Source organism: Cenococcum geophilum, assembly GCF_001692895.1.
Source record: "Cenococcum geophilum 1.58 unplaced genomic scaffold K441scaffold_8, whole genome shotgun sequence".
Taxonomy (NCBI): Eukaryota; Fungi; Ascomycota; class Dothideomycetes; order Gloniales; family Gloniaceae; genus Cenococcum; species Cenococcum geophilum.
In genome coordinates, this window is record NW_027137566.1 from 1,138,720 (window position 1) to 1,153,053 (window position 14,334).

The 14,334-nt window shown below is 50.5% G+C and overlaps 5 protein-coding genes across 5 annotated transcripts; 3 read left to right on the forward strand and 2 right to left on the reverse strand.

Annotated features, from left to right (window-relative positions):
• Window positions 1-545: 545 nt before the first annotated feature.
• On the reverse strand, window positions 546-6,516 carry K441DRAFT_693838 (WD40 repeat-like protein; the record flags this gene model as incomplete). Its single annotated transcript, XM_067652677.1, has 12 exons — window positions 5,137-6,516; window positions 4,831-5,019; window positions 4,698-4,721; window positions 4,399-4,614; window positions 3,632-3,942; window positions 3,282-3,481; window positions 3,086-3,233; window positions 2,528-3,025; window positions 1,893-2,201; window positions 1,768-1,824; window positions 1,522-1,650; window positions 546-1,403 (listed from the first exon to the last, which is right to left on the reverse strand). The coding sequence occupies exons 1-12, from the start codon at window positions 6,095-6,097 to the stop codon at window positions 546-548; spliced, it is 3,900 nt and encodes a 1,299-aa protein (XP_067507487.1). The 5' UTR covers window positions 6,098-6,516.
• A 1,002-nt stretch (window positions 6,517-7,518) lies between these two features.
• K441DRAFT_340736 (uncharacterized protein) lies at window positions 7,519-7,778 on the forward strand. The gene has a single exon (XM_067641265.1). It carries the CDS (start codon window positions 7,567-7,569, stop codon window positions 7,717-7,719), a length of 153 nt encoding a protein of 50 aa, XP_067507488.1. The 5' UTR covers window positions 7,519-7,566; the 3' UTR covers window positions 7,720-7,778.
• A 2,259-nt stretch (window positions 7,779-10,037) lies between these two features.
• Window positions 10,038-10,796, forward strand: K441DRAFT_674654 (uncharacterized protein; the record flags this gene model as incomplete). Its single annotated transcript, XM_067650776.1, has 1 exon — window positions 10,038-10,796. One exon carries the CDS (start codon window positions 10,038-10,040, stop codon window positions 10,794-10,796), a length of 759 nt encoding a protein of 252 aa, XP_067507489.1.
• An 830-nt stretch (window positions 10,797-11,626) lies between these two features.
• Window positions 11,627-12,654, forward strand: K441DRAFT_654877 (uncharacterized protein). Its single transcript, XM_067647752.1, has one exon. It carries the CDS (start codon window positions 11,883-11,885, stop codon window positions 12,585-12,587), a length of 705 nt encoding a protein of 234 aa, XP_067507490.1. The 5' UTR covers window positions 11,627-11,882; the 3' UTR covers window positions 12,588-12,654.
• Window positions 12,655-13,261: 607 nt separating this feature from the next.
• On the reverse strand, window positions 13,262-14,004 carry K441DRAFT_545089 (uncharacterized protein; the record flags this gene model as incomplete). Its single annotated transcript, XM_067642793.1, has 3 exons — window positions 13,262-13,476; window positions 13,521-13,607; window positions 13,698-14,004. The coding sequence occupies 3 exons, from the start codon at window positions 14,002-14,004 to the stop codon at window positions 13,262-13,264; spliced, it is 609 nt and encodes a 202-aa protein (XP_067507491.1).
• Window positions 14,005-14,334: the final 330 nt, after the last annotated feature.

Below are 14,334 nucleotides of genomic sequence, written 5' to 3' on the forward strand. Positions count from 1 at the left end.
CGATTCCATTGCCAGGAGAGAAGAGGGAGCCGGTCAATGGTTTCTCGGCGGCGATCGATCGACCATCTTTCCAAAGGGAACTTAGTGGCAGTGCTAGACTTGCCTATATATACTACAACTATAAGGCCTAAGCAGACGTAAATATGTCTAGCTTGTTAGCCGCAATCGTAAAACGGCTCGTATAATCTTGACTGTTAATCGATGAGCCAATCTCACGTCTATATGACGAGTACACCAATCGAAGGACTAAGCCATCGCCCTAGGAGATTTTCGCAGCGCTGTAAGCCATGCTTAAGAACTTCTCGAGAATATATATTGTTGTTGTTGCTCTAGACGAAAGCAGTGATAGATTCCGAGTTCCCCCTCCCTCGATAAGCGTTATTGCACGTGACAGTCTGACAGCCATTTGGCAGCCTTTTTGTTACATTACTATTGAACCATCTGGATGTGAGAAATATAGATGGCAATTCACGAGCATTATATATTCACCGCCCTGGACCCTCTGTGAAAGAGACATAATAGATGAATAATGAATTCAAGAACTACTAGCTAAGGAGTTGTGGGTCATAAAAGCTGAATATTAAAACCCGTCCCGATGCACAGCCGATAGCGACAGTCGATGCACAGCCGATAGCGACAGTCGATGCACAGCCGATAGCGACAGTCCATGACTTTTCGGCCGGATGTGCTGGCCGATATTCCTGGGGCAGCCAAAGCAAGTTCTCTAAATTGCACATGATCCATGTACCGTCGGAGCTGATACCAAGGCCTTGGTATTGAGGCTTTTGGTGTACAGTTCTACTCGGCGCCGTACCTGAAGCTAATAATACATCTAAGATAATAACACCGATTTCAGTGCGGAGATATTGACTAGCAGCATCAAATGATATATTATAGAGTGTCGTACTAACATCAAGCGTCTGGAGGCACTTGCCCGAGGCGGTATCCCAGATCCTAACGGTGTTATCGTATGATGCCGACGCGAGGTACTTATCGTCGTGCGAGAAGGCCAATGAGTTGACCCACTTGCTATGGCCCTCGAGCGTCTGGAGGCATTTGCCCGATGCCGTGTCCCAGATCTTAACAGTATTATCGTCTAATGCCGACGTGAGGTGCTTGTCGTCGTGCGAGAAGGCCACTGACCTGACCAGCTCGCTATGGCCCTCGAGTGACTGGAGGCAATTTACCCGATGCCGTGTCCCAGATCTTAACGGTGGTGTCGTGTGAGCTGACGCGAGGTGCTGTCGTCTGTAGAAGGCCACTGACCTGACCAGCTCGCTATGGCCCTCGAGGCGTCGGAGGCATTTACCCGATGCCGTGTCCCAGATCTTAACGGTGGTATCGGCCTGAGCCGACGCGAGGTGCTTATCGTGTGCGAGAAGGCTACTGAGTTGACCGACTCGCTATGGCCCTCGAGCATCTTGAGCATTCGCCCGAGGCCGTGTCCCAGATCTTAACGGTGGTATCGATTTGATGCCGACGCGAGTGCTTGTCGTCGTGCGAGAAGGCTACTGAGCTAACCCACTCGCTATGCCCTCGAGCGTCTGGAGGCATTGCCCGAGCCGTGTCCCAGATCTTGACGGTAGTATCGTTTGATGCCGATGCGAGTGCTTGTCGTCGTGCGAGAAGGCTACTGAGTTGACCGACTCGCTATGGCCCTCGAGCGTCTGGAGGCATTTGCCCGATGCCGTGTCCCAGATCTTAACGGTGGTATCGTTATGATCGACCGCAGGTGCTATCGTCGTACGAGAAGGCCACTGAGCTGACCGAATCGCTATGGCCCTCGAGCGTCTGGAGGCATTTGCCCGATGCCGTGTCCCAGATCTAACGGTGGTATCGTATGATGTCGACGCGAGGTGGCTTATCGTCGTACGAGAAGCCACTGAGCTGACCGAATCGCTATGGCCCTCGAGCGTCTGGAGGCATTTGCCCGAGGCCGTGTCCCAGATCTTAACGGTGGTATCGACTGATGCCGACGCGAGGTGCTTGTCGTTGTGCGAGAAGGCTACTGAGCTAACCCACTCGCTATGGCCCTCGAGCGTCTGGAGGCATTTGCCCGAGGGGCCTGTCCCAGATCTTGACGGTAGTATCGGTTTGATGCCGATGCGGTGCTTGTCGTCGTGCGAGAAGGCTACTGAGTTGACCCGACTCGCTATGGCCCTCGAGCGTCTGGAGGCATTTGCCCGATCCGTGTCCCAGATCTTAACGGTGTATCGTATGATGTCGACGCGAGGTGCTTATCGTCGTACGAGAAGGCCCACTGAGCTGACCGAATCGCTATGGCCCTCGAGCGTCTGGAGGCATTTGCCGATGCCGGTCCCAGATCTAACGGTGGTATCGTATGATGTCGACGCGAGGTGCTTATCGTCGTACGAGAAGGCCACTGAGCCTGACCGAATCGCTATGGCCCTCGAGCGTCTGGAGGCATTTGCCCGAGGCCGTGTCCCAGATCTTAACGGTGGTATCGACTGATGCCGACGCGAGGTGCTTGTCGTTTATCGTCGTACGAGAAGGCCACTGAGCTGACCGAATCGCTATGGCCCTCGAGCGTCTGGAGGCATTTGCCCGATACTGTGTCCCAGATCTTAACGGTGGTATCGCCTGATGCCGACGCGAGGTGCTGGTCGTCGTGCGAGAAGGCCACTGAGTTGACCGACCCGCCATGGCCCTCGAGCGTCTGGAGGCATTTGCCCGATACCGTGTCCCAGATCTTAACAGTGGTATCGTCTGATGCTGACGCGAGGTGCTTGTCGTCGTGCGAGAAGGCCACTGACAAGACCGGCCCGCTATGGTCCTCGAGCGTCTGAAGGCAGGAACTCCAATCATCTTGCATAGCTGGCCTAGTTGTAATCCATTCTGGCTCCTCCTGCTTAAATAATTCTCTTATTAGGCTGTGGGCTGGACTGAATACGAGTGCTGATGTATACACCTGGAGAGGAGTTTTTTCTATTATCCACTTGTGGTACCGAATAAATCGGCGAGCATCTTGAACTAGGTCAATCAATCGTGATGCCTCTGCCTTTTCCTAGAATGGTCTTAGGGCACTTCCTAGATAGTAAAATAGTACTACTGATGTAAGGCTAACCTGAAGTAAACCCTCGAGTTTGGCCATTAAAAGTACTCCCTCCGACATACTTCTGAGAAGGCTAAGAGCCTCTAGCCAGTAAATATATCTCTGTCTCAGGAACTTATCGACCGCGCCGCCATCTTGGAGCTCGTCCTTCGCGTTTCGGCTAGAATTAAAGTCGCATAGATGGTCAACCCAATAGATGCACGAATACCGTACCGCAGCCAATGGATCCGACTCGGGCTCATTGATCTGGTCGACAAGGAATCCAGGGGCGTGTAAGCCGTATATGTCGCGTCTCAGCGTTCTAGACATAGTCTGGAGCGATCTCGAGAAGATTGTGTAGTGAACCTCTTGCATCCCAGAAGGAAAGATTCCATCGGACGCCTTTCCGAGCAAAAAGTCCTTCGCTGACTAATGCACGAAGTAGACAATGCCTTCTCGGATTGTTAAAAAAGAACCACAAAGCCCTATAATCTCCCCGAGCGATTCGAGATCATCGGAAGTAGCCTCCAGCTCATCGTCGAAAGACGTCAGTTCCTTTAGCGTAATAGGCCGGTATACGGTCGTCACGCAAGCAAGTATCCGCTTGCAGATGTCAACATCGTGCGAATTGCATATTTGTTCCATTATTCGCTTGTAAAGAGCATCAAGTCCAGGTGGAAACATGTTCATGTTCAACTTCGCGAGAGTGTTCCATCTGGAGGCCTTCTCTAGATGTTGACAGACTAGAGCCACCCAGAGGAATGTGCCATTTGCATTCGAGGAGAGATGGTCTCGTACGGCGTCTTGTGTTTTTTTGTCGTACTTCTGTAGCCTTGCCAATTGGTCCACTTTATACCAGATGTATTTGCCAACAGCAGCGGAAATTGATTCTACATTCAACTCAAGGCATAGCTTTACTTTCTCTCCGGCTGTTTCTAGCCGCTTCTCGATTTCCGGCCAATTGCGACTAGAGACGATCCATTTGATGCGAGATGATATAGACGACATCTGGACAATTAAGTCGAGAAGTTGTAGCAAGTCTTTCTGGCATTCGTCGAGACCGTCCACGATCAAGTATGCACTCTTCAGGCCCGGGTCTTGCAGGATGTTTGCAAAGATCTCGGACAAGGCAACCCACGCATTTGCATCCTCGAAGAGCGCTTTACCTGCATGATCGTACTTCTTTCGCACGTGCGGGATGAGTGATGACTGCTCGTTGACGAGCAAGTATATGAGACCACGCAGGACGGCCGGGGCGTTGTTGATGCGTGAATCAGTGCCTTGGCAGAAAAAGAAGGACAAAAGGCTCGCGTCGGCAGTCGACTTCTTTAACTCGTCGATAATACCGCAAATTAGCATCGTCTTGCCTTTGCCAGGATCGCCCTTGATCCAGAGCAGCCGGCTCTCCCGGTTATCGCGCCATTGTCGATAGTCGGCATTGTCGAGGATCCAGCGGTACGAGTCTGCTAGCAGGCCGCCTTTGGTCTGCTGGATGCGATCCTTGTCATCGCGCGGATCGGTAATTCGTAGGTCTTGTAAGCACCGGATGTGATCATCTAGAGCTAATGCACGAAGTTAGCTACTATAGTACTGAATACCAGGTCATTTCTGGTGAGATGAAGGCTAAGGATTTCAATACGCTCACGTACACACGGAGTCACTATGAGGTCTGGCACATATGTTTACTATCCTATTCGTTAATAATCAAGACCGACTACCTCGTGCAAGGATTCAGCCATTACCAAAACTCAGGTTCCCCCCGACCGAGAAGTTCCCACCTGTCTGTTGAATCCCCTGTCCGCGAGAGATAGACTGAGCGGCTCGTCTATTACTGCTTCCGGATGCCTCAACAACCTCTTCATAGCCACAGTTCTTCTTGCGTCTGTCATCCGTGATTGAGGCAGGATATTCTTCGTCGAGTCTGCGCTTCTTAACCCTGTCGTCCGTAGAGATCGTCCAGGGTGCCACTAATGCAATACGTTAGCCTTAGAACCGTATGTAATAGATGGAGGAGTATATAGAGTTGAGATCTGATTTGGGTAGAAGGGTCCTTCAAAAGCGGCGCGTTTACCACGCGTACCAACCATTCTGTGGAGCCACTGGCTTATTTGGTATAGTTCTCGCCGGAATCTCAGATAAGACTGCCTTGGCATAGGCAGCAGCCATGGCCGCAGCATACGGTTGCCATTCCTTATTCTTATGTTCGTCCCCATAGTCGCAAACCCCTCGAATGACACCAACGGGAATGCGGTTCATGGTCCCGGCCGCCTCCATCTCGAGGCCGATGACGTTGTACTTGTCTCTCAGCTCATTCCGTTTTCGAGCATTCTTCATCAGCTTATCCCCGGAACCTATAGTACCATACCATACTTGAGTGCGCTCGTCGTCTGGTCGTATTTCTCGTTCCATAAGACGCTCGTTCCCGTCATCTTCTACCTGGTAGAGTATATCTTGCTTTTGGCCCGGGTCCACAAACGTGCCATTAGAATGCCTTTTGTGTTTAATGCACTCGTAGTACGGAGAGACCACCTCCGCATCATTCGGCGCCAAGAGCTTAATACTACCGATCGCCGACCTGACAACGGTTTCCGTGGTGGCCAAGACATGCCCGAAGCGCAAGAGTTGAAATCCGCTCTGTCCTGTCTCTTTGCCCAAATCGTAGGCTATAAGTCCGGCACTCTCGCTAGTGGGAAGACCCACAAGAATGTCGCCAAGGCGGATGTCAAGCGGGGGATATCGCGAGAAGTTAGGAAGGCCGGCAGCAACACCAACCAATAATCCAAACCATAGGTTAGGAAAGAACCTCTTCACCTGGCTGGCAAGGGCAGCAGCGGAACCCGTACCGTATTCTTGACCTGCCGGAAGGGTTGCAATGATGACATTATGTCCACACATATCACCAGCTTGGAACACATAATCGTCACCGCGGCCCATCGGAAATCTACCACGGTGTTTGTTATCCAGCATATGCAAGGCGGCTTGTGCCTCGATCTCGAGGGGGGCGAACCATGCCACGGTATAGAGCTCGGGATCCAACCCGGACATCGCTCGGTACGATCACGAATTGCAGATGAGGGTCATCGATGGACAGGAGAATCCTGGGCTCGGACGCCGACTTTGGCAGGGCAGTCGTAATCAGGGTTTAGATTCGACCATTATTTGAGGTGCGCTTATACCGTCAATATCTTCGGGCCAGGAGCGATCGTTGTGGTGTACGCAATGGGGATGGACCGTCGCACTTGTGCCTCACAAATGTGAGCAATCGGGGGCCCTACGAAGAAAAACAGTCCTCACTGCGCGAGTATTCCTTGCGAACAACGGATATGCAAGGTAAGATCGAAACCATTAAAATCTCTTCGTCTCTTAAAGGATGATGGAAATTGTGCAGGCAATGCGAAGTGCTGGGTACAAGTTGGTGAGGAAAAGGCGGGGCCGTGTTCAGCAGCGAGAATAGCCAAGGTCATTCTGTAGCTGTTCACTCCCGAGCCTTAAAGGAACCAGTGATTCAAGACTTTTAAACTTCTGCCAAGAAGGACAAGGCAATAGTAGCTTTTTCGAGTCGCCATCCTGCTTCCACTTGGGCCTGCCGGAGTCTTTTGCACCGTGCCAGCGAAACTTGAAGCGCGAGAAAATCGACGAAGTCGGCATTATCGCGGGCCTGAAGAGGCTGGAGACGGGGTGTCGCTTGGGCCGCCAATGGAATTTGCGAGACAGTGATAGTGCCATTGGATAGANCATGGTACGGAGGAGCAAATGGATTTCCCCTTCCTTTTTGGGACTAGCGGATTTCCCCCATAAGGTTGCTGAGGTTTTAGGCCTCTTCCCTTTGGCGGGTCTTAGGGACGTAGACCGCCTAAAATCTTGTTGCTTAGGCGATAGAGCCCCCATAACTTGGCGACCTTATAGGGGTTATCCACTAGTCCCAAAAAGGGAAGAGAAATACATTTTTGTTCCGTCCTCCGTACTGCATGTCTGTACAACACACGAGAGTAGGGGTTGAAGGCACAGATGCCATACCCCCAGAGTTTTTTTTTTCTCAAGTCTTACTATCAGGACTCATTACACCAATTTTGCCAAGATTACAGAAGCTCTAGTTCATACCGATTTATTCGAGGCGCTAATACTCCAGCTTTTGGACCAACTACCGTCTCATTCAGCACAATGGTGAAGAGACTCACGGTGGGCTTTCCATTAGAAAATAATTCAAGGCTACTCGGGGGAACGGACGTACCCAGATGTGTCAGCGCAATACTTCATCGAAGCAGGCGCCCCCAAACCTTGGAGCTGCTACAACGAGCGAATTTTTTGTACATCATCACAACATACGCTACAGGCAATGATTGTGTTTAGTATCGTTCGCTGATGAGCATCATTTTAGAGGATCGATTAAGTGGGTTCCCATCGACTGTTAAAAATGAAGATACTCACTAGTCGTTGATGATGTGCGTCAGATTATTCGCAGCGGATGATGATTAGCATCTTAAGTTCTGGCAAGGTACGTGCCTCCGCTTGCTATGTGTTTCCAAATTGCCTTCGTAGCTGTCTGGAACTTCGTTAGCGGCATAGTTTCGCTGTACTGCTGTTTAAAGCTTCTGCAGCATCATTGCAAATCTTCCAACGCTTCCAGGTTGCCAGGATTGAACAGCGCTACAACCACTCTTTGTTGAAACAACCTGTTGGTGGGGGTGTAGGCAACATTCAGGAGCTTCCTGTGATCAGATGACGGTGTTATAATATATAGATCTGTTCGGAATGACGGCTCCACCTTATGGAGTCTTCTACACAACACCGTGCCCATGCCGCATCGTGATACAAGCCTTTAGGCGAGGATTTTAATACCGTTCGATGTGTAGTTTTCTCGATGCCGTGAATGTTATTATCGACGCGAGTCCGCTGTATCCCTGCGAGCAGCACTCCGCCCTATACTGCCCCGTCTCCTTGGTGCCATATCGAAGCGGATCCAATGTAATTTGATCGGCAAAAGCATTGTAGCTCATGGTTGTCCGGACCCGGCTAAAAGGGATTCGTTTCCAGCCTATCGAATATTTTGGGGCCATTTTTAGAATGAGCACGATGAAGAGTTCGGGGGATGGCGGAGCGTGAAACTATTCGTTCGGTTTCGGCATTGGAGTTTCGCTGCCCTTGACTAATCTGTTTGCTGATGCCATCGATTGATTCGGCTTGGCTACGTCGCAGAGTTCTCCAGCATATGACAGAGAAAGACCCAGCCAGTGGCTTATCCTTATGCTAGCACAATTTGAAATAAGATTTCATTGGTTATATATTTGTTACATGTGTTTTTCGATCATACTCCACTCAAAGCCGCTCATGGGCCATTTAGCACCCCCCTGTAGCGACACCCTAAAAAGGCCCTAGTATCCGTATCTTTGTGGAGGTTGACCTATGCTTGGAATTATATTCTTATTTTAACAGAAACTTGTTCCCTGTTTCTTGCTTGTGTAGTCGAATCCAGAGGCAGTGAATAGTTCTAAGGATTGAGTAAGGGGCAGCGGCCCCTTAGGAGGCTCCCAACCGATTTTTAGACGATATTAAGTCCGTTACTTCAGTACAGGTATCATGGCACACAAAATCCCGATCAAGGTGAGGAAGGTAGAGCAGGTAATGGGCTTGCTAATATGGAGCTTGAGTCAGGTGCTTTGGCCAGAGTCGGTGAATGCGGAGAGATCGTTTAATGACCTCAAGTAAGAACATGTCTGAGGGACACACGCATTATTGACACCATTGCGGCAATCCATGTGATAAGGGAATGCAAAAAGTGGCTAAAATACGTTGCAGGTGATCAGTAGTTGAGGGAGAGGATCTAGTAACAATGAAGTTAATTAATAGCAACAATAAAGGCTTTAAGGAAGGCGATTTTAGGAGAAATAGATATGGTTAGCAGTGGACATCCTATCGAGGAAATATTGAATGACATTAACAAAATATTCAAATTCTAACGACTTAGGGTTAGTTGCTAGACGAAAACTTTCTACGAGACTGATCTGTCCTCTGCTGCGCATGGTGGGGGAAGTAGTCGAAGTAAGGTAGGTGGGATATGACGCCTCGAGTTTCCGACGGGCGCGCCTCAGCCTGCCGTGGGCATGGCTGGACCGACCTTACTCGTTCAGTGGCTGTGAGTGAGTGCACGACATGCACAATATTCTTGCAGCTTCTGCGTTTGAACAGGCCTTTGGTGTTTTCTGCATCTCGACTTCTTTAAAATGTATAACATATCCTAACATCTGGCCTGCTTGTCGCCTTGCACCTATCCTCCCTTTTGCCCGCGATAAGCCTGCCTACGACGAGCCTGCCTGCAAGGCAAACTCGTACGGACGTCTTATAACTTGATTAAAATTATAAACCATATACGAAATAAGGCCATGGGGTGGCAGACGGTCACTTTGTGGGCCACACACCACGTCGGGTGATTTTGTTTTGGCGTCGGCTGTGCACAGCTCAGCAAGGGTGCTCAGCCCTTCCAATAGCCAGCCACAGCTTGGAGCTTCACACCACCATTAACACGATTCGAAATTCTACTGCCTTGCAGGAGGCCGAAGGATGACCCTGAAGCTTGCTAGCTGTGGCGCAGTAAGTTTAGGTTGCTGCTCAGCGCTCAGATACTAGAGCGGTAAAGCCTTATTGTTCAGACTCATCTTTCCCTATGCTTTAGCCAGATGGGCAATTAAAACATCACGCTCAAACCCAGTCACTCCCAAGGTTCTGTGCGGACTGCGGTCAAGAAAAATGCCTTGTGGCGTGCTGCTAGCCCAAGGCCCGTTGAGTTCACGGTAACTCTGGAACTTAATTAAAATGCTCTATGGGGGTGGCCATCTATTAAACCTACATAAAGCCGCTCATCCTCTTGCATTGTAAAACATTTGCATTTCACTCATACCACTACTACACTATTCCAGCTCTTGTACTATATCTACTTTTATCAAAACCCCTTCACCCCTTTCTACCAGTAACATCCAACCTCGAGACAATGTTTCCATCACATTTTTCTGCTCTACTGCTCTTATGCAGCCTAGTATCAGTCACTTCAAGTCCGGTACCAGAAGAGCTCTCTCAAAGAGACGTTGCAGTTGCTACCGGCAACGGTAGCGCTGTAGTATTGACTCCACAAGACTCTGGCAACCATCCAAGCTGTCACGGAATCTCCAGGCACTATGTTTATTTCATCGAACCATCAAATCCCAATATCACTTTTTTCATCGACACGCCATGGTATGTGCGATACTACAAGGATCTCAAAAAGGCTCTGGTAAAAGGTGCCTTCAATATCACGTCTCCGCATACAGCGCACTGCAACTGGATCGTTGTCGATCACGTTGTGAAAGCTGCCGTCGAACGCGGAGATATTGGTTTTAAGGAAACCGAAGGCCTTGATGCTACCACATACTACCAGCCAAGCGAGGAGACTGTGCTAAGGATCCGCAACATCCTCCAAAACACATATCCTTCGGTCGAAATTGCCATGGTTGTTGTTTTCTGCACGTCGCCTCTTTGGCTTCCTGTTCTCTTCATCTTCGCCTCAGCCTGGGGCTCGAGTATCAAAGAATGGTATAACCGCCCAAGGCCCATCAAGGCCCCAAAGGCCCCCAAAATCCCCAGGCCTTCTGCAAACCTAACAGTCCCGGAGCAAACTTTCAACTTCGGCACGCGCTCTGTGGGATCGCCCACAAATTCGTCAACGAGTTCGGTTTTCGACACCGAGAAAGGCTACTTCGTCGCAAGAGAGTAATCGGATCACATTTGAAAAAGGGAATTGTATTATCATCCAGCGTTAGAAAGTGTCAACCAGAATCTGAATGTCTCAGTTGCCTAGTACCTGTCTCTGTTGCCTTAACCCCCCCCATATATATAGTCTCTATTTCTTCATAGATCAATCTTTACACGAGTCCTCATTTTCGAACCTCATTTTGGGGTCGACAGAAAGTTAGATATAGGGGCCTGCGCTTAGATGGGAATAGATTTGAATTTACTATTTATTGCGGTGATCGCTTTATCTCAATATACTTTCTCCACGACTATTCGAAAAGTTTCTTTTATACATTTTATTTTACCTTCTAAAGAACTAATTGAGCCGGTTAGCCGACCACGACGGTGTGCTATGGTTGAGGAACTTTACAAGATCGGTCATGGGTTAAATTGTTACTCTTCGGAGAATTTGGCGGGGCTGTCAGTAGGTTTGGTAGTGTTTAGCCTTTCACGTCCAAATTTCTTTTATCGTGATTTAAGTTTCTAAGTGAAGGCAATTTTGCGTAGGCCTGCGACACAACCATCCATTTAACTTGTATATATCGCAAAGCTGTTCTTTTAGATGGTCTCGAGGTTTGCTGATTATACGGTTTAGTGTAGACGCATATACATCGAAAACGATATAGTCGTATCTTTTTCATGCCCAAATAGGATTGAGTTAGATTTCAATTAAACTTCAAAAGATAAAACTGTATACCCAAATGTTAGCACCGTCACAAGTCAGAGAGTGCCAATCTGCACATTTAATATTACCTTGATATACTCATTCTCTTCTCCTTTTCGAATATTCTACGACTAGGAGAAAATACATATACCACCTTTTTGACCGAAACCGCTGTAATTCCGCACCTACTATCCCTCATACAATGAAGGTCTCCACGGTTCTCGCGGGCATAGCGCTTACATCTATGACTGCTGCGGCGAGTCAGGATAAAGTAGCCGTCGGTTCGGGCCCGTACAGGTAAAAGAGGCAGTAGGACATGATCACGAAACCGTCCCATACAACCTCTACAAAACCCGTCTTGAACGGCTTCCACCGCGCCTACTCCCTGGCCCTCCAGCATATTTGATGCAAGACGGTCCGCCTAGAACATCCCACGGAGAATATACCCGTGTCTCGCCCCCCCAAATCCACCGTATTTGCGACAAGCACCCTCCCTCACACCCCTCGGTCCGCTATCCAGTTTCAATTCCGGTCTGGGACCCGTCGGAAGCTGGACATCAGGTCGTCTCCGGGGCTTCTTCTCCCCATCATTCTCTTCCGACTCTCGAAGCACTGACGCGCCGCTATCCTACGACAGCTTGTATAACAGGCCGGCCTCTACTATATCTCAACCTTACGGCCCCTCTGTCGACCCGATTTACCATTACCCCTACCGCCCGCGTACCCAGACCACAGCGGCTCCTTCCTCGAAGCCGCGACGACAGAGTGCCACACGAGCAACCCGCTGAAGTACATTTACTTATCCGCGCCGGCATCCGCATTCCCTCACCCCATCGACAGCACGACCAACACCGCAACCACAACCACAACCACAACCCCCCACTCCGCCAGACCTACTACATCAAAAACCCCTGGCACCTCACCTACGCCCCCCACCTCCGCCACGCCCCCTTCTACGCCCACTTGCCCCTGACCCTGCTCGCGCACCCGCATCTGCCCTCGCTCTGCGGCTGGCGTCCCCTCGCGCGCGTCTCCGGCGCGGGCGTCCGGCGCGGGGTCATCGTCATCGTCATCGTCATCGGCGCTGGAGGTTGGAGGTTAGGTTGGTGATTGGGTTTGCGGTTGGGGGCTGGTGGTGGTGGTGCTTGTGGTTGGGTTGAGGGGAGGGAGAGGGGGGCGAGGAGGGGTGGGGAGGAGGGGATGGTGCCTGGGGCGTGGAGAGGGGGATTGGGGGGACGGAGGGCGCGGTAGCCGGGTATGAGGTGTCGGGGGTTGGGTGGTGAGTCAGTGGGTGGAGACTGTGATGATGACTGGTGTTGCGGCTGTGCTTGGAGCGGTTGTTTTAGTGCGTTCTGGGTTGATGCAGACTGCTCGAAGTTTCGGTGTTATGGAGCGTTTGTTTGCAGAGCGGACTGTTTTCATTTCTTTTTCGCCATTGTCGGATGTATTGTTGTTGTTTTTTCACGTGAGGGTTTTTGTGCAAGTGAATAGGTAAATTGATGATGGCACCATCGTGATTCGCACGTGATGAAATTGCTACGAATATCAACATGGGGCGTTCGAAGGTGGTGAAAGAGTATGCGAGCGGTACTTGCTTTAAGTGCTCGTGACTCATACATATAGAAACAAGGCAGCACACCAGGCGCCTGAGATGCCTCAAACTCCGTCGCTATGCAGTGTGCCAGAAACGCCATAGTCGCCCTCCCACACTAATATCTCTCCCGAAGGAAAAGAACAAGGTAAAGAATATCCACGAAGATAAAACAAAAACCAAAAATTCAAAGCTACCGTTTCCCTTTCCTTCCCGAAGACGCCTTAACACCGTCCCTGCGACGCGCAGGGAATTTGATTGTAGACGCCGGCTTACCGCGTCTCTTCTTCTGAACCCTCGGGGATTTCTTCTTCAGCTTAGATGAGGTCGACGACGTCGTCGTCGCGGTTTTAGCGGCGGCGGCGGCAGCAGCGGCAGCGGGAGCAGTGCCATCATCGATATCCATGTCTAACCCACCCCAAAAAAGCAAAGCGTTAGCCCATGACCTTAACGATCAAAAGCTAACAGCAAATCGCCCCGCTTGTCAAACCCAACAATGTCAGAACAAACGCCGAGCAGAGAATAGAAAAGGTCTTCCTCTATCTGGCGCTTGAGCTTCTGCGGGGGTGCGTCCGCCGTCTCTTCGGACAGCGCACGCGGAATTGACCAAGAAATGCAGGGTGACAAACCTTCTGCCTGCTGGTCCTGGTGCGCGTCTGCTTGCGCGTCGGATTTTGATGCTGGAGAGCTGTTAGATCGAGTTGAGTGACGAGGTATTTGATGAGTGAGTGGAGCAGTAGGAGTAGTAGGAATAGTATTACTACCATTATCTTCGTCTAGTTCCATGTCTGTCTTCGCCGGTCGGGGCTGTGAGGCAAGCTCGAGGAGCTTTGCGGATAGTCGCTCGGTTCGGGCGTCTTCAACTGGAGCGAAGACTCGAGAGCGTAGCCTCGTGCGGTGAGATTTCTTGACGCTGGATCGTAGTCCTTTCGCCATTGTGAATCGTGGAGTGCAATGGATCTCGCAAGGGGGGAGTTTGGAGGCGTGGTTCTGGGTGGTGTGGGTTGTGGTGGTTGAGAGAAGAGAAGAGAGGATCGGTGGGGAGTGGAAATTGTTGCAGGTGAATTAGAAAAGTAAAGTGCGGGTCTGGGCTGCTCGCTGGATTTTGGAGTGGCGGATGGGCGAGTCCACTTGGCGCCGGCGTGACTGGTTGGTCCTTGCAAGCCCGTTGGCTAGAGCACGGCCTAGAGGGTGAGCTGGATTGCTGTGGATGCCTCCGACGGGATGATGTGATGAAAGATGATACGCCTCATCCTAACGAACTGG

What these genes read in the sequence shown, in the direction of transcription:
- K441DRAFT_340736 (XM_067641265.1), top strand. Translation starts at nt 7,567, where the DNA reads ATGTGTTTCCAAATTGCCTTCGTAGCTGTCTGGAACTTCGTTAGCGGC.
- K441DRAFT_654877 (XM_067647752.1), top strand. Translation starts at nt 11,883, where the DNA reads ATGCAAGACGGTCCGCCTAGAACATCCCACGGAGAATATACCCGTGTC.